Source organism: Halichoeres trimaculatus, unplaced genomic scaffold (assembly GCF_033239565.1).
Source record: "Halichoeres trimaculatus isolate MK-OKI-2021-1 unplaced genomic scaffold, fHalTri1.1 fHalTri1_scaffold_15, whole genome shotgun sequence".
In the NCBI taxonomy this organism is placed as follows: domain Eukaryota; kingdom Metazoa; phylum Chordata; class Actinopteri; order Labriformes; family Labridae; genus Halichoeres; species Halichoeres trimaculatus.
The window spans coordinates 13077980-13097082 of record NW_027437193.1 but is presented as its reverse complement, the minus strand read 5'-3'; the positions used below and the strand labels follow the sequence as shown (position 1 = coordinate 13097082).

General features: G+C 41.4%; 2 protein-coding genes across 4 annotated transcripts; one reads left to right on the top strand and one right to left on the bottom strand.

The window, feature by feature from the left end:
- Positions 1–9626: 9626 nt before the first annotated feature.
- On the bottom strand, positions 9627–16151 carry snap47 (synaptosome associated protein 47). Of its 3 annotated transcripts, none has more exons than XM_074687981.1 (5): positions 15857–16151; positions 15251–15772; positions 14621–15129; positions 14182–14306; positions 9627–10882 (listed from the first exon to the last, which is right to left on the bottom strand). In XM_074687981.1, exons 2-5 carry the CDS (start codon positions 15745–15747, stop codon positions 10736–10738), a joined length of 1278 nt encoding a protein of 425 aa, XP_074544082.1. In that variant the 5' UTR covers positions 15748–15772; positions 15857–16151; the 3' UTR covers positions 9627–10735. The 3 variants fall into 3 exon arrangements, with proteins under 3 accessions (XP_074544082.1, XP_074544083.1, XP_074544084.1); XM_074687982.1 differs by having other exon boundaries at positions 15862–16151; XM_074687983.1 differs by having other exon boundaries at positions 15873–16151.
- Positions 16152–16189: 38 nt separating this feature from the next.
- Positions 16190–19092, top strand: jmjd4 (jumonji domain containing 4). The gene is made up of 6 exons (XM_074687980.1): positions 16190–16849; positions 17468–17633; positions 17720–17845; positions 17966–18233; positions 18306–18452; positions 18557–19092. The coding sequence occupies exons 1-6, from the start codon at positions 16597–16599 to the stop codon at positions 18890–18892; spliced, it is 1296 nt and encodes a 431-aa protein (XP_074544081.1). The 5' UTR covers positions 16190–16596; the 3' UTR covers positions 18893–19092.
- Positions 19093–19103: the final 11 nt, after the last annotated feature.

The window sequence follows — 19103 nt, the reverse complement described above, 5'->3', positions numbered from 1 at the left end:
GGAGCTCGCATTGTCCGAGGAGCACTCCGGCGTGCGAAAGTTTTCAAGGACCGCACCGACCCACTCTCTTTTTCAGATGACCACCTTTATGAAAGATACCGGTTTTCCAGGGAGGGGTTGGTAGTACATGACAGTGAAAGTGCATGTCAACAGTGCTATTTCAGGATGATAATGGCACAAAAGTTTTTTTGCACTCCACTTACGCATTTAGACTGTCAGCAATTTTCTGCCTGCACTCCTTCCGTGCTTTAGCAGCGCCGACGGTGCTGCTTTTAACGTTAATTACATGTTTCACCTCGTCATACTTCCTCATGATCACCTCCTGCTCCTCCTGTGTGAAGTATGCGGTCCTTCTCTCTCCGGCCTGCTCTGACGCTCCAGACTGCTCCATGTTCGCGATTGGTCAGATGCAGCGGGCTCCGCCTTATATGCGTGCACTCGCTCATTGCCTAGCTGGATCCACTTAAGAGGTTGATAACCAGCGTCGTCAAACCGTGTAGCGAGACTGCCGGCTACCACGCTCAGTTCAGCGAGGTAGCTACAAGGCTATCTCGCTAGGCTGAACGTGCTTTGTAGAACAGGGCCCAGCTTGGGAAAAAAATAGTTGTAATGATGAGAGGGATAAATTCCTTTGGTTAGACCAGCAGGACAACATTTTCAAAGCTCAGCTAGTCATTAAACCAAACATTAAGACCTGTGGTTCCCAAGCCTAGCACCTGGATGGAGATGGTGTGTAAAGTTAGCTTATCTCTATTTTTATGCTAACCACTACACCTGAGTGCAAAACCAACCATTATAAGTTTTGATAGGGAGAAAGCTGATATTGTTTTTCCTAAGTTTGCTTATTTTGTATAGCGTCACAGAGCTGTGGTCCAAAAGGTCCAAGCCAATGAGGGAAACGCCCCTTGGAACCATTTCTTCCAATGTGCCAGGTGTGAAAGCACTCTAAGTGTGCTGTCATTGTTTTTCCCCCAAGATAAGTTGTATAATCCCTCTAAGATCCTGGTTACTCCTGTCATTAGCACAGAATGTCTCAAGATCAAGCCATGCATGTCTACATACACACAGCTGGGAAACTGATTGGCTCATTAGACCAGCTACCAAAACAAAAGCTCTTCAGGATTTTTATCTGAGGTCTGTTTCTAAGCTTCTATGTTTGATCTGTTTTAGAGTCAGGTTAGGAAGCAATTAATTTCCAGGGTTTCAAAACAGATTCCTATCTTTTCTCTTAGTGCTTATGCATGAAGTATCATAACAGCAAAGACTGACAGCCAGGAGATGAGATAAAATACCTGTGCCAGAAAAGGATGCAGCAACTCCATACTGCCAACCAATCAATGCCAAACAAAGTTACAACACTGGCTCCATTTATTTCTGAATGTAGTATAATAAAATACACTTCAACTCCCGACAAAAAGAACATCTGGGAAGTTGTTACAAGCACAAATTCATTCACAAAGACTAATATCCTGCTGCAGCAAATGAACCAAGTTATTACACAGGGTGTGTATGACATGATGTATGTTGCATCATTTCAGAGTCCATGCATATCCTACAAACTTCCTTCCATTCGTGCTATGACTTAACACTGTATGTGTCAAGAGGTTGATGTATTTTGTTTACACAATTACATCATTATTTCAACACTCAAAACTGACAAGGAGTGGTTTAATCAAAGTGCACGGTGTTCAACCAGATATATGACCTTTAGCTGAGCTTTTAAGTGGCTGGAATCAAAGAGACAGGGTTTGAAAGCCGATAACTCATGTTAAATACTTCTTAAATGCTCAAGATGAATGACAAATTATATCCTAGTATGAAGTCTAGAGCTCAAAATACTTCCAGTCATTGTTTTACGATTTTATTCCAGACAATCTTACACCTCAGATCCAGTCTGGAATTGCTTTTTTGGACAAAGTCGAGCTCCTTTTTCACAAGACGAGAACACAAATATTCAATGTTTCTGACTCTCAAAACATCGGTCAACCACAGGTGCAAGCTTTCCATACCAATTAGCAAGTGCTCCACCCACAATTTTTCCGTCAAAATAAACCAGGAGCACATAAAAAATGCACATTAAAATGGGAGTGATTGTCTTTGATATTCAATGCTTTAATTGAAACCAGGCAGCTGAGCTGTATTTTGACGGCTCCATGGTTTCCATCAGTGAAAAAGGGGGATTCTTGAGTGATATCCTGAGGAACACTAGATTTCCTTTTCGAGGGAAACCAAACAGAGTAACACGTCATTGTTTTGCGTTGGCTCCATGGTCAATGGGCCTCAGAGGTTTTTATTTTTTTGGTACCTGTAATGGACACGGGGTCAAATGTTCACGCTCCTTCTGTCTGCCACTCTCACATCTTGCACATGAGTTCAGAAAACCAGCTCACATGTGGCTGCTGGGCTGGGTAAACATCTGGTAATCTTTGTTTCACCTTCTCAATAGCTCACCAGGCTGGGATCCCTCTTTCTCTCTTTCTCTCTTTCAATCTTCTCAGATTACATGGTCGCTGGCTGCTCCCCTGAGGTTGCGTGGACAACCTTTTGGGATTGCGGAAGGAGTTTCCACAAAATAGGTGTTGTCCAAAAATTCTTTGCAGTTATGGAAATAAGAAAAAGACCGAGCTCATTCACGTGACTGTGTATAGGTTTAACCAGGACAGTTGTTTTTATTCCCTGTTCAAAATTTACCTCAAAGTGAAATAATTAAAAAAGAGGGAAAGAAAAAAAGACATTTTTAAGGCTCATTAGTTTTTAGTTGTATTAAAGAAGAATCACTCCACCACAAGCATTTCATTGGCTGCACTTTTTTTGGTTGATTAAACCCGCTCTAAGGCCAAAGATGGTTACAATTACTCTTTCCGTTAGTGGTTCCATTGACTTCAATACAACCCAGCCCATGGTATTAGACTTGCGGCTTCCTTTTGGAAGTTCTTCAAAGAACACGTCATAACAATCCCGACCTGCACTCGATGGCCCACACCCTCATCACAGGCTCCATCTAACATCCTGGCACCACTCTTCACACGTTTTTCCAACATCCTCTCTGCCCCGTGTTAGTGCAAATACACAACCAGCTCTACCCATTCATGCATTTTCATAAGTGAATCCACTAATTTCTCAGGTCCCACTGTTCACACTCTTTCTCACCATGCTGGCAGCGATCCAGACGAGGCTTGTCGACTCCTTTTCCCCGGGTCACACCCAGACGCTGCGTGCGCCGTCATCCTGCTGAAATGTAAACCCCACATTCAGCTGTGTTTGTTATGCTTGTAACGCTGTCACAACGTAGCTATAACAGCGGGGCAATATTTCAACAACAATCTATTTGGTCAGCTGTGATGACATCACGAGGTGGTCGACCACATTAGTTTGCTGGAATGATAATGAGGATTATTTCATGGGCAGTCTCGGTGAGGGTCCTGCATGCTGGTCATGTTCCCTCACACTGCTCGACGTTGGACACATAAGTTTGAGTCAAGTGTGATCTTAACTTCTGTGTTTACAGCAGCACCATCATTACTGTTTGTACCAGGATGCTGTGTGCAACAGCAGGCCCGGCTGTACCCTGCTGTCTCTTTTAATCATCCAGCTACAGCATAAACAATAGTTCAGACTGAACACTAGTGTTGCCCTTGAGATCACTGCCCCGCTGCACTAATGGTTATTTACTTTTCAGAGACAAAATAAGGAACCAGGAAAGTCTATTTTTATCCCCAGATGACCCTAAAGTCAACCCCAGTGAGGTGAAGGGGGGCACATCCTTAGCTTTAATCAAACTGCCGGCCCTGCAGGCTGAACGCTGGTGCAACAACCTTCGCGTGATTCATTTTGTTCCACTCCTCCTGTAAGCTCATGTGACCAAAAGTCACCATAACCCAGCAGATTCCAAGAGGATTTACTGTAAAAACATAAATCTATAGTCTGGGGGTCTGTGCAGTGTGGCATCAGTTGGGTGGGTAATTTATTGTGGGGGCTAAGTGTTTCCATTTGCAGCAAGAGCCACTAAAAACAGACCGTCTGTAGATTTCTGGGGGGCCCGCTTGTTAAAGCTCCGATGCAGTGTGAGCTGGCTTGTGGCCTGACAACCTGTTTGTGGAGCTGTGTAGATGAGGCTTTAAAGAATACAGAAACCAGGAGTCCTCACATGGGCCAAAGGTGCAGCACTGGAGCGTCTTATTCACCTTATACAGAGGGTCAGAGAGTGTTTGGAAGAGGACAAAACCAACACCTGCATTGCACTTTAAGTTGCTGGTAATTGTAACAGGTCTTTAGTGCACTTTAAATTCTACATTAGCTGCAGAACAGAAGCTTGTTTTGTTTAAATATATGACCTGTGATCCAGCAAAAAGAAGAAGAAAAAAAAAGGAATTGTTTTATCATCAGCCCAGATTTCACAAGTCCATAGGGTAGTCATAACCACTGTCCGAATAAATCACAACACTGCTTATTTTTCTTGAGGCCATTATGAAATTGATTTTCCCTTCTCCTACATGAAAACACATTAATTGGACTGTCAAAGTTAACAAAATTCATGTTAACTTAAATTCCATTTAATGCCAGTCACGTGATGCAGCAGTAACAGCAATTACCATCTTCTCTGGTCAGAAATGGATGAATAAATGTATTTTTTGAATAACAACTTCAGCTTCAAGGTCCTGATGAAAAGTTACCACAGTTTTTACAGTAGTTGTTGATTTGAGCTATGTTACCACTGGATTTCATTAAGTCTCGAATGGCACCTGAAGCCAGAACATGGCTGATGTAGAGTCCTTATTTTCCTGGAATCTCCGTCTCATACTATCCATCACATTGACCTCCTTTTCATCTATCTGAGGCTACAGACGATTACTTTATGGTCTGAGATTATTTGTATAAATTTAAAAGTCCCATATTGTGCTCCTTTTCTGCAGTTTAATATGGATCATTGATGTTTCCATGAAATGGTAGTAACATATTTTGGTCCAAAAAGCCAGTAAATCAAGCACAGCAGCATTGTTTCCAGGCTCTCATAGCCCCTCTGTTCAGAACGCTCTGATTTAGTGGGCGTGGTCATCATATGTAAATGAGCTACTGCTGATACCGCCCTGCTTTTCAGCGTCACTGAGAGCGGCACCACAAGCTCCGAGTGCACATTGTTTAGAAAACAGCAAAGCTCATTTACTGTAACAATACAGGCTAAAACAACAGGCTAACCGCAGCCAAAGTTAGCATCCTGAAGCTAACACAGAGACAGAGGGAAAATACTCACATTTCCAGGGTCCGAGGTTTGTTGGCGGATGGTTGGTGATGCACCTGGATTCAGGACCAGTCTATTCGCTAGCCCTCTGTTATACTGTCCAAAGTTGGAAAAGCAGTCGGCCGTGAAGTGACCAGCACACACATGCACAGTTTTACTGAGCGCAGCTGGCATATTTCCTTGATAAACAAACTCTAGCCACTTAGTCTTGTCTTCTTCTGAGATAGGAAGCTTGTGCATAGAACTATGTTGCTGTTTACAGCCAAAAACAGAGCAGTGATGGCCCTTCAACTTTGGCATTCTCCTCCCTGCTGCTGGAGAGATTTCTCGGGGAGGGTAGTGGGCGGGGAGGGGGTTCAGGGGTATCTGCTCCTGTGGACCAATCAGGTCAGACTTGCTTCTGATTGGTCAAAAAAGGGAATCGCTGACGTCCGCAAATCCCCAAAATCCAAACAGCTCTAATATCACATTTTGGGGGCTGGAAGGAAAGCCAAAGACCCACAAATTTCACTAAAAGACTTAATAAATTGATTTTTGCATAATATGGGGCCTTTAAATAATCCAGGTAATGACCTTTGAGTGATGTGCAAATCAACTGACCAATGCTCTTTATTGTGTTAGCGTCACCAAGTCATGCTACGTTCTAATACGCTCATTTGTCATCGCTCATTGGGCTTCAGTTTTCCATGTTATGGGATCAGTTCATTGTCCGAGCATGGTTCATCTGGAGAACCTTCTGGACAGTTTCCGTAATTGTTTTGTATTGCTGCAGTGATAATTTATAATTAATAAATCATTCAAGGAATTTAGAGGAAAAAATGTTTGATTAATTTGTGATTTATTTTAAGGTAACAAAAAACAATAACACTTGCTGTTTAATAGAGGATAGCAGATATCTGATGGAATAACTATGATGATGAGCTTTTAAAAAAGCTTAACACAAAAGGAGGAGTACCTTTGAAGACAGATCAGACATTTGGCATCATATGAATCTAAAGGCCTGAGCGCTGGTTCAAGCAGCTGCACTGATTTTACACTTGACATTCATCATCTAACAGTAACCACTTGTCTCTGCCTCTGTCCTGCTCCCCCACTTTCCTGCACCAGTACCCCCTGCAGACTCCAGCCAGAAGGTTAAGATATTATCCAATACATTCTCAAGTTTTGACATGCAGGATACAGACCGATGAGTGATGGAGTTGGAGGCTTGGCAACAAATACAAACAATGTTTGGCTACTACAATAAATGTTTCATATTATTACAGAATGTTTTATGTGACTGAAATACTGCTTATGACACACAGTGATCAGTATTTGTTATTTCAACTTAAACGCTTATGAAGTCATGTTTCTATTAGAAGTCATTAAAAGGAAGTCAGTTCATTCACAGTGTGATAAGAATCAGTATTTCTCAGTATTTCTCTGAACCTGTGCAGGAGGAAAGAAGCTGAATTAACCTAGTGTGAATAACTTTAGCAGACTTTCAGGTAGGTTGCGATGTGGGATTTCACCTGGAGTTGATTTGAGACTGATACTACTGTATAAAACCACAGCCAAGTTTGGTTTGGCAACTGAGCTGTTAACTCTGTTGCACAGAAATGAGAAAAGTTTGTGAAACAAAAGCCAGAAAAACCAAAGTGCGCTCCATAGACCAAAGAAAACATAACAATAAGTGCAAGAGCAAATGATATCATCATGCAGCTCAGCATCTGGGAAAGTACCGTATTAACAGCCACGTGGAGCACTCTCATGGCTTGGGGACAGTGAAGAGGGATCTGAATCATTCAATTTAGACAATAAAAATCCTCTTTTGCTTGTTTTCTGTTTCAAACAGGAGAGAGAAAAGTTGGCCATGCTGACAGACAGAAGACAAGAAAATGATCTTGATATGTTGTGTCATATCACTTTCTGCTGCAGACTACATATACACCCCCTAGCTGGAATCATGAACCTTCTTTCCAAGAACGTTTTCTCCCAGCTCTAACATTAACCAACAGGCCTTATTTCCTGAAACCAGAAACTCCCTCAGCAAAAGGAAACCCAGCAACACCTGCAATAGTAAGAGGCCGGCCAGGACGTGAGTCAAAAATCAGCCCATTACACTGAGACACATGCAGTCCTAATAGTGCATTAGAGGTGAAATTTCCCTTATATTTTCTCAATATATTCTAAGTCTGCTCAACATCAACAATTACTCATGAATATATTAGTGGAAGTGATGACAGATTGCTAAAATACATTAAGAAAATAATGATAATTGCAAAATTATTAAAACATTGCCAAATAAAACAAGTAACAGTTGAAAAGTGCTTTGATTCTGCTAAAATACAACCAACGGACATTGAAAAACACACTCCTGTGGATGATGACTGCAGTCTATTTGTTCTGCAGTCACATGGCTCTGTATTTTGGAGCAAAGTGCCCTCGTAGCCCACAAACTCTGGCTGCTTTTTCCCAGCAAACGTTGATTGATTGGCCATCAAAGTTGACACGCTCCTTCAATGAGAGCGCTTGCCGCAGAACTATCGAGTAAACAGACTTGGAAGTCAAGGCCAGCAAAATCCCTCGTGTCTCCATACCATCCGTTTGGAAGGCAAAGCCGGATCTCATGTATCTGTGGTCAGACGAGACCGCCACCACTTCCTCGTATTGCAAGGCTGCTTCGAAAACCACGCCAGTGTGCGCTCTGTTTCCCTAACCCTTTTTTAAGGGTTGGAATTCACATAACCATGTGGTTGTGCTTCTGGAGTTTGGGACTTCCAGAATCTCTCTGTTTATCACTCAAATCAACCAAAATAATCAGTCCACAGTGAAAACACGTTCCACCAGGCAGGAGGAACTTTTCCTAATGCCATCGTTAGGCGTCTCTTCACTGTTATCATGTGCTTTCAGTCTCCTGTCTGCCACGGTGGGTTTGCTTAATAGAAGTTATAAGTTCATGTGAACTGTTGAGTGAGGCTGTCAGTCTTTAGTTTAGGGAGTCTTCCTGATTCATAATTGATCACTTACACACTTGCCAAATCAAATCTACTTCACTGTTGACTTTCATACTCTCCTCTTTTAGTGAAAGCAGCCTGTCATGGCCGGTCAGCTGATTCCAACAGATTTAAAGCAAACAGAATTTAATGATGGAAGGGGTAAAAATGAGTTTTACCCACAAAACAGCATGCAAATGGTGGGTACAACAGTCATTAATATCAGTTTTTGTATAATTTGTTATTCTCTGGTACAATTCGTCAAAATAGGAGAAAAATCTGTTTGACAGCTGTTGACTTTCAGTTAGGAAATAAAGAGGCTTGTTTTCCTCCTTCCAAATTCTTTAAAACCAGTTAAAACAAATTTGCTTCATTATGTGTGACTTATGTTGTTTTATAAGCACAAATGTAAAGGTGATACATTTGAGTGTGCTGTTTGAAGATGGTTGTTGCCATAACCAACATCAGCATTACTACTCAGATACATTATTATTATTATTATCATTATAATTATTATTATTAACGCTTGAATTACTGTAGGTAAAAAAAACGTAAACATGTTGTGAGTAAGATGTAATGCAGCCATCCTCCACTAGCTGGAGCTGCAACTTCAGTCAACAGCTACTGATGACACAGGTGAAAGTATCCAGTATTGTGAGCCGTAGATGGAGTAGGTGTTAGTGAGGAGGCTCAAAGCCGGCCTCATTTCCAATACGGCTCCTTGGAAATTTGCTTCAAAAGTTTGTTTCAGAAACAGACAGGTTACATCATAGAGACTACCTCCATTTATCATTATACAGTCTATGGTTTAAACCATAGACTGTATAAAGCATGGATGTAGTCCGCTACTTCTGTTCCTGATGCAAAAATATGAAGACGGCCGTTAGCGGCCATGTTGGATATGAAGCTGGCTTTGAGCTTCCTTTTTAACTGCTATAGAGCGCCTGCCAGTCACATGACCTGGGTCGTGTCTCTCATTGATTGGACAAATTTGTTATTTTTTTAACCAGGCTTTAAGCAGGTATTTTTAATGCAGTGAAAGTAGTTTTTTTTTTTTTTTGGCTTGGTGTATACGTGCTTTCTGCAGTCAGCCTCAAGCAGATTCCTGATGAACAGCAACTTTTCGCACTTCCGCATAGGCTTTATTTTTGCTAAATCTGATGTTGGTCCTTGGTTTAACCTCAGAAAATTATGGAAAAGTTGTATGCAAGCTGAGCAATACATGACTTGCACAGGTCTGGTGGTACTACTGCTACTATTATTTGCCTCATATTTATTATCTGTTCGTTAGAGTGGAAAAAAATCAAAACATATTTATTGATCTATGGTTATTCCAGACTTTTAGTGCAAATTATGTTCCTCCATAGACTTCCGTAATGATGACTTCCCAAAGGGTTATTTTCAATACTCATACTTTAAAGTGTTTTGATGATTTTATTTGTTTTAAAACATGGTAGAGATATTTTCAAGTCCAACATACAGTAAAATGTAAGTTTACAGTGAGAACAGACCACATTAAAATCACAGAAATAAAATATCCATGTCAGCCATTTACAGATGATAGTTTTTAAATAGGATCCATCTTAAGCATGGCATATACAGTTAATGTGGTCCTTAGGAGGGACTGTTCTTCAAAAATCTCCTTTCTTTATTTCTTTCTTTACAGTTTTGAGTCCCACACTTTAGATGCACATTGACAGACGTTTTCTATGTGTTCATACTGATGGAATATTTTCATCGATGCAACACAAAGCAGTATATGGGACATGCAACATGAAACTACAGGGAAACTGTGTAGAGAAGACAGATTGCTCTGAAGATTTGAGGGAGAGGAGTTGTCTGGGTATAAATATTTGTGAGAGGGAAGAAAGATTTCAATCGGGATCATTACAGTCTGTGATGAAAACGTACAAGTTGATCAAACCGTCTCTCACCGGCAGACATTTTATTAGTCCCCTTTAGAAATAATGGCTATAGACACAGCATGCAGTTTGTTTTAAAGTTTGTGCACTGCGAATAAATAGATGTTTTTTAATCATATATTGAATTCATTCCGTCCGCAATTGTTGTTAGCCTTGTTTTCTGCAACTTTTGTAATCTGCTTTAATTCATATTGAGTGTAACCTTCTCCAACCAATTACTAGAGGGCGCTAAAGAGTCAACAGAAAGGGGTCTCTGACTACCGACTGACAGCTTTGATCAGCTGAACCAAAGTGCAACCCTCCCTACAAAACAAAGACCCAAGGGCCATGTGAGTTATTCTCCTCTGTACCAATCAGGTGCTTATTACTGTAGAGACACCACTTCCCAGAAACCACTGCAACTCAAACCCATGTGATTAGGCGATTATAACATCCACTGTAACAACAGAAATCCATTTAGATCATTTCACTGTCCCTGCTGTGTCCTTGTGTTCTCACATTGCGCCAAACAGCCAGTCCCTTGAGGACGACCAGTGAGCTTACTGTGCTTCTCTGAGGAAGGCCACGATGACCTCATGTGTCCTCTCTGTCAGTCAGAGCTACAGCAGTCTCTTCATGCGGCAGGTGTGCTTCTCTATGTGCATGGTGGCCCGGTCGGTGGAGCTCGTCAGCACGTCCAGGACTTCATCCTGTCGTTCCAGCTCGGTTTCTGCCTCCAGGGCGAGATTCTTCAGCTGCATCAGCATCTGCAAACACACTCACTCGTTTGTTTAATCAATTACACAGCAGCCCCTGGTGAGTGTGCACAACTGAGGAGCAGGACACAAATAAAAGAAGATTAAAAAGTGAAACCTAAAGGAGAAAATGGTTGAGGGTGGAGCGTGTGAAGCATATGTGGACAGGTGTTATGACAGGGTCAGTGAGTTAGAAAGTGAGAGTCTTAATGAAGCAGAGTAGGAAGTGTGGATGGGAGTGAATTTTTCGTTAAATTCAGATTTTTCCTTCCTTTTTTTCGGCCTCAAAGAAAACAGCCTGAGACAGAAACTTCACAATACCACACTAGCAATGATGCTTCAAAAGCAAATCACATGGTCTTTTTTACTAAAATTTCATGCTGTGCAGAATATGGAACATAAGAAGATATTCACAGAGATGACTTTGCTTATCTGATAGGATCATATCATACTCTTTGTTTTCGTCTCTCAGTGGATTTAAAGAGCTGTGTATATTATGCGCGATGGAACAACTTAAATACACAGTGATGTGCCAAGTAAAACCTAATAAACACTCCTCCAGTCTCTACCACCATGGTTTCTAAACTAATATTATGCTATGCAACACATGCTCTCACACACACTCACACACCCACTGACATTATGTCACTGAGCACAGAAACAGCTCCAGACAGCAGTTTGAAAACAGATAGTATGTCAGTATACACCGTGGAACGACTGTATTCACTCACTGAGGTCTCTGACTTTGCAATTTCAAGCAGGAGAACATGATGGAATCACACCTTGCAGATCACATTCACAGGAGATTCGGTGTGTCATACAAAAACACAGAACCTGAATATTTTTAGCTGCTGCTTATTAGATGGTTTGAGGACTTAAGTCATTTAGAAACCCCCCAAAATTAAACATTCAGGCTAGAATTATTAGAAAAATATATGAGCTAAATGCTAAATGTCCTGTGCAAGACTGCTGTAATGTCGGGGTCGTGATTTAATAAAAAATACAAACCTGAAACCAGACAGTAATGCTTCATCACTTTTATGAGTGAGCTGGTTTTCTGCGGTTAGAATATGAATTTCCAACTATGCATATAAAACTGATCTCACAAACAGGGAATATTTGTTGGAGCACTTACAGCATTACATTAGACTGAGTGACCCTCTGTTCAAGTCGGCCAGCTGTAGATCTAATCTCGACATGGATTACAGTAAGAGCAGGGTGTGTACAGAAGCGTAGCATGAAGTCCAAATTGGCAGTCTTTGAAGTCCTAACCAGTATCAGCTGTAGACAATGTACCATTTGTGAACACCAGAGACAAGCCAGCGCTGCTTTTTATTACATACCCGGCGTTAACAATCCTCTCCCAGGTTAATAAATGGGCAGACAAGATAATATTTTATCAAATTTAGTTTTCCAAGTCATCAAACTACAGTGAAAATAATGTATTGTTTTTCTCCACTTATTCTCTGTGGCTGTGAGGAGTTTCTCAGGCCCCTTTTACACGACAACGTTTCATCTGAAAACAGTAAAATTCAGTGAAATAAATCTGCGGAAACGCCGAGGGACTGACGCTTTAGTAAGCATGCCAGGCCTAAAGTCGGCGCCATAACTGTCTTGTCCAGAAGCCGATTTTGGGAGATCTCCACCAAAGTAGAGTTGAGCTGGTCATCTGGTGTATTGGGGAATACTAAGTTTAAAAGTGGATCAACAGATACACATTTTGTTGAAAGACAGTCAGCAGATTCAGCAGATTGAGCAGCACAAGCACAACACGGTAGTTCGCGACAGTTGCAACAACGGTACTGTTGTCCTGATGTATGCGTGAAGTGCAAAGCGGAGTGGCAACGGTGTCGGCAGCGTTTCAGAAAAATCCTACTCTGGAAGCCGTTATCAAAAGTTTGTGTTTAAGGTTGCTGAAAAGCCGTTTCCGCGTAAACGCGAGGCTGAAAAGCAACAATACCTATGCGTTTCACCCAAAAACTGTTGTTGTGTAAACGGCCCCTTAGTGATCTTGAAAAGCTCTCTTCTAGATTTTTGCCCGATTGTAATCCACACTTTAAAATGACATTATCAGGTCATTACAAAATGCTACTTCGTAGCTTCCAATCAGGTTGAGCACTATGTAACTGATCAATACTTTGCCTCTTTGTGTTGTGTCTGGTAAAAAATTGACTTGAACAAAGAAAACTTGTTTCGTTTCAATCTCCTTATTTTTTTTTTTTCAAAACAAACATACGTCTTTATGACAGTGTGCATGAGACTCTAGCCAGAAGAGGGGAAAGAAGTCCAATTACGCCAGATCCTCCTCACAGCATCTTTAAAGCTCCTGTGAGGAACTTTTGGTCTGTGCTGAATTTGTGGTTCCTCTTAAATTTTCTTTGCTGATTTTGTCCATAAAGTGTAGCCTTTTAACGGTCAAACATATCACTTATTTGGATCTTTTTTCTTTTCTTTTTTTTTTTTTTTTAGAAAAAGCTGAATCAGGAAAATACACTGACTGCTTCTTTTGTATTTTAACGATTTGCTTTGTCAGGTTATAATTCGAACTAGGAATTGTCGCAATGGTTGCAGGTATTATTTTAGCAGTGAAAATTCTTTTACCAGCACAAAAAGTAAGCTAGTGTATTATTAGTTAAGTAGAGCTGTGGTGCTATCTCAAAAAATCCTATATTCATTTATTAGTGTAAAAACTGTATGTGATATTTATCCTAACATACTCTAATGAAAAATGAGTTCAATGAAAATGTTCTTCCCAAAAATTACACATTTCTCCACCACAACCACTCTGGTGAGTGAGCAGGCTGCCTGCAGATCACAGGTCAAGTGGTTAGAGCCACAAATCTCAGGCAAGACACAGACCAAATCAGATCAGGTCTCAACCAAAATCTTTCTGATAAAAGTGAAATACTTATGTGGCTGTTTACATGAAATATCTCCATCTAAGCTACCTCAAGTGAAAAAAATGTCTGAATCATAGGCTTGATTTACGTCACCATGTAGGTTTTGCCACCACAGACCATGTCTGTAACATTTCTCATGTTGTGTGCCTCTGAATGGAAAGACATTGTAAAGTCTGACCAAATGACTGAACAGATTTCTTTCCCTCTCTTAAAATCAGGATGGACTTTGGTTTGTGGTCTCACTAAATAACTTTTTAAACATACAGTAAAAAAATGAAAATCATTATGGAGAATTATGGGTTTGAATGGAACTAGCAAAACATGGGTTACTGAAATCATAGAGTTATTTACTGTGTGTACAGAAATATAAATGCCACTATAGTACATGTCATTTTTTCACACAGCTCTCACCTGCTTAAGCTCCTGGGCCTCAGCCTGACTGACAGACGGCTGGAGAACATGCACCTGCAACTGGGACAGATCTCCTGCTGGGACCTCCAGTGGGAGCTCTGTGTCTTGGCACCCTGGTAGCGAACCTGACTCCATGGGTGGAGGTGGTGAAAAAGTGCAGAGTACATATGTTGTTTATGCGGAAACCAGACGGTAAACTCAGAGTGCAGCAACTGAGGCAATCAGGGTGAAGTGACTCATCAAAACATAGTCAGGGAGAAACACCAATGACCATGTCCAAAAAGTCATGTGGATGAAATGTTTATACATTTGGCTACATGTCTGTAACAATAACACAGAGCTGGAAACATAAACCTACACTGCCACTTAGTGGTGACATTTATATAAGACTTGGAAACAGTGAGATCATGGAGTACTTTTTATGGTATTTGTTTCTTACCTTCATTCCAGCTTTTCCCCTCGGTGTCACACGGAGATGAAACTGGAGTTGCCTTAAATGCAGCGTACTGACCAGTGAACTCAATCTTCTTTTTGTACTGCATCTCTAAAACTGACAGTGCTTCAGGCATCTTGGCAGACAGGCACCTGTAGCAGATGTCTGGCTTCCCAATAAATCTCTGCCTAACAGTGATCTCGTAAGGGCTGTGCACTCTGATCTCATCCACTTCATTTCGCTCAAAGTGGTGAAGTAGTTGGCAGTTTGTGTCTCGCACCTCCAGTGAGGACACCAGCACCAACAAGCATCCAGGTTTTAAGTCTGAGTTCCCTCCTTTTGTCACGACAGCTGGGATGCTAGCAATCACTTTATTTCGACCAGACCCTTTGCCAGATGCAGCAGCAGCCGCAGCCGCAGCTCTTGCTGCATCCTCAGCCTTTGCTTCTTGCTGAGTTTTCCAGGGGAGTTTACCAAAAGGCCACCAGGAAGGAGACTCGAGCTCTGACAAAAGTCTGCAACACAAAGAAATGTTACATGAGTGTTTGAAATTTGTTTCACTAATGCTAATGTTAGTGAAATATAATAAGAAGAGCATAATAATAAATCTGAGACTTCAAATATTTAGATAATTACTTATCAGCCACTCCCAGATCTGAGTCAATCTTCTCCAAACCCTGCATCATACTGTCAAACTGCTCTCCCTGATGGCTTAGAACTCTGCCTGTATCCTCAAGTCTTCTTTGGGCCCCTGCCACCAGGCTGATAAGCTCTCGGCCCTTCGATGGTTGACTCTCAGCTCCTCTCGCCTCTGAGCTGGGGGACAAAAGGCGTTCTCTCCAGAAATGCTCCAACACATTATAAACCACCACTCTGTTGGGCTTGAGGGAGCCAAACCAGTGTTTTACATTGCCCTCTTCAAGCACTGTGAGGGTGCTGAAGATGAAACTCGATGACTCCATCTTTATCTCCACGATCCTAGAGAGGCGGAAGCTGGCCAGACTCTCCTTACTCTGAGAGGACACAAAGCGCACCATGGTCCTGGTGAGGGAAAGTGTACCACTTTCCCATCGTTTGTCACTGTTGATGTAGTAGGATCCAGGCCAGCTGTGGATGGAGGTGTCCCGGCTCATTATGGAAGGACATTCACTCTTACACCTGGAAGAAGGGCAAGTAACCTTCAATATTCCACATGTACCAAAAACAAGCTGAATTAACATTAGAGAGAATATCACAGACTACCTTACAGTAAACGCACTTTCTCAAAGCCGAATGTGGGATGCAGGTCGCAGATTAGCTTCTTCAAGGCGTTTACACTAGCAGCCTCAGTGAGGAGCGACCTTTTTCTCCAGCCGACCGCATTATGACTGCGTCATTATTAATGTTATTTACCGCTCCTGACGTTTATATATGAACGTACCGGAAAATAACAGTCATCTGTACAAAAGGAAAACTAGAAAAGCTTTATTTAGGGGTAAAACATTTCGTTATAGCAAATTCTCTATACCGAGGTCTCAGTGATGTTTATTACGGAAGTGACGTCATATCCATGCGCTACTGTATTTACTGTCCGGCTGAACAATTCTGCTGCAAGAGAAGGCTGACACGATCAGGATTTTGAGAAACAACTATTGTTATCGCGCAGAAAGGTTTTTAAGCTATCTCATATGACATCCAGCGTAATGTTTAATAAATAATATATAATAATTACAAAGAAACATTATTTTGAATGCACGTCGATCATGAACCTACATGTCGGGATGTTATTTGCAGCGACCTGTTGTCAGAATAGAAAAATCAACGTTACGATTTAACAAAATGCCCGTTTTGTAGCTTCATCAAGCTTACACCCATAGAAACTGTAAAACGACATGCGTTTTGTAAGGTTAAACCCCTCCTACCTTTAGCGTTTCGGTAGCCTTATTGTGCTGTCCAATGCAGCTCATCTGGCTAACTGGCTAGCCGAGGTTTTGTTTACCATCATGGACAGGGAGGCGTACCGCAACTGCTGCAGCCTAGCAAAAATAACAAGACAGTCGTATGAACAATTTTGGTCCTCGCATTTTTTAGACTATATCGACAAGGAACTTAGCTATTCCAAGTTTTTCAAGAGGTACTTGCTCCCAAACCACCCGTGTATGTTTTCAAAGAGGTTTACAGAGGAATGGAAGTGCAGGAAAGAATGGGTGTCTGAAGAGGGAAAGCCCAATTTCCAGAAACTGCTTCAACAGTTTGGTAATTAAACGTGATACTTCTACATTTATCTTTACTTCACATTGCTTTATGGTAGCCCTGAAGTGCAAAACACGACACGGAAAAAGCAGGCATCAGCTCTGACAGGGCTGGTTAATGATGGGACAAACGTACCAGAGAGAATAGTTCTGACATTTAGCAGCCCTTTTTCTTTAAAATATACCTTCAACTTGCTACAATGTTGACAGCATATCCAGTATTGCATCATGTGTATAATGCAAATTGAAACTAGAGACTAAGTTTGTGGGAGTGCTTATCCTATGTGGGAAATTCACTCAAGAACACAGCATCTCCTTCTGGAGACTGATAGGTACCTGCTTTTTCCAGTGTTTTACCTGCACTTCCTCATTTTATGTGTATTCTTTTTGTTTTTGCATTTTGTCTTTTGTGTTTGCAGCTTCTTTTTTGTTATCATGTTGCTTTTTTGTTTTCTATTTGTGTGTGTGTGTGTGTGTGTGTGTGTGTGTGTGTGTGTGTGTGTGTGTGTGTGTGTGTGTGTGTGTGTGTGTGTGTGTCTTGCCTTTCAGAGCCACCATACTATTGTGTATCTGCTGCCATAAACTGTGTGATGTAATGTAGATATTGTGTTTGTCATCACAGATGAGACTGCCGTTCCTGTTGCAAACTGCAATGCAAAGGAGTACAATGCAAACCCCAAACAAGTAATGCCTTTTAAAGAATTTATACAATACTGGAAGGAATACATCCAGAATGGCCACTCATCACCAAAAGGATGTCTTTATCTAAAAGACTGGCATATGACAAGGTATGAATTCCTACCATCAAACTGAGCTGTATTTCGTACTTATGTGCACAATACCTACCTGTGTTTTAATTATCTACTCTCATTAGGGACTTTCCGGAGCATAATGTTTACACCACACCAGTCTACTTTTCTTCTGACTGGCTTAATGAATACTGGGATACACTTGAAGTGGATGACTACCGTTTTGTCTACATGGGACCCAAAGGCTCATGGTGGGAACATTTAAAATGTTTTCAAAATTCATTTTGTTCATGTTGTTCATTTTATTCCATATTTTTATATGAGCCCAGTGTATGTTTTCCACACAATCAGACTGACTTTCTTGTCATCAGGACCCCGTTCCATGCTGATGTGTTCCGCTCCTACAGTTGGTCTGCAAACATCTGTGGCAGAAAGAAATGGCTCCTGTATCCCCCTGGTCAGGAGGAATTTTTACGAGACACTCATGGCAATCTCCCTTATGATATTACATCAGCTGAACTTCGTGACAAGGACCTTTTTCCACACTTTGAGGAAGCCTGTCAGCCTCTTGAAATTATTCAAGAGGCAGGAGAAATCATTTTTGTGCCGAGTGGTTGGCACCATCAAGTTTACAACCTTGTGAGTTTTGCAAAAATTCTATTTGTATTGTAAAGTATGCTGCATTAAGTAACTGTCTTAATTGTCTCGCAGGAGGATACCATCTCAATTAATCATAACTGGCTGAACGGCTGCAACATTGACATCATGTGGCAGTTCCTTCAGAATGAGCTATCATCAGTTCAAAAAGAGATAAACGAGTGGAGAAACACCATGGACTCCTGGCATCAGCACTGCCAGGTACTGCAGGGAAAGGATTCTGTGGCCTTTGGCTGGTTTAGAAAAAACCTGCTGCTCATGTGAATATTTGCAATTCAATGAGTCAATATTTTGTTTCTTTCCAGGTAATCATGAAAGCCTGCTCTGGTATCGACTATGGAGAATTTGCCTCGTTCCTCAAAATTGTTGCCAAGAACAGGATGGCTTTCCTCAATGCTTGTTCCTCTGGAGACCCCTCTGATTACCCCCGACATCTGTCAGAGACACTCACCACTCTCGGACCTTACCATGCTGCCTTTGACCTGCAAAGAGTGGCTCACATAATCGAATGCCTTCTCTGCAATGAAGATTTTAAGAGACTGGATCATTCTACTTTGACTTTGCAGCCTGAGACCATGCTACAGCAAATTCGTGACACCATACAATCCACCAGGGGGCAGCATCTCCTCTATCAGGAATAAGCTGTCTAGTGGCATTACTGCAATGTACCCATTACCTGAAAATAGCTTGAATGAAAAGTGCCAATTTGTATGTTCATAAAAACATGATGTTTGAAGGACTGCTTCAACCTTGTGTTTGAGGTGAATTGCGATTTCAAGTAATGCTAGTGAATGTTTGGAATTTGTTTTTGCACTGAAAGATAATGTGGTAAATAAAAACTTGAACACATTT

Excerpts from the sequence above, each read along its gene's own strand:
- jmjd4 (XM_074687980.1), top strand. The coding sequence starts at position 16,597 with ATGGACAGGGAGGCGTACCGCAACTGCTGCAGCCTAGCAAAAATAACA. Across the intron at positions 18,234-18,305 it reads ACCATCAAGTTTACAACCTT|GAGGATACCATCTCAATTAA; the intron begins GTGAGTTTTGCA and ends ATTGTCTCGCAG. Across the intron at positions 18,453-18,556 it reads CCTGGCATCAGCACTGCCAG|GTAATCATGAAAGCCTGCTC; the intron begins GTACTGCAGGGA and ends GTTTCTTTCCAG.
- snap47 (XM_074687981.1), bottom strand. The coding sequence starts at position 15,747 with ATGAGCCGGGACACCTCCATCCACAGCTGGCCTGGATCCTACTACATC. Across the intron at positions 15,130-15,250 it reads GATCTGGGAGTGGCTGATAA|ACTTTTGTCAGAGCTCGAGT; the intron begins GTAATTATCTAA and ends TTTGTGTTGCAG. Across the intron at positions 14,307-14,620 it reads GGGGAAAAGCTGGAATGAAG|GTTCGCTACCAGGGTGCCAA; the intron begins GTAAGAAACAAA and ends CCATGGAGTCAG.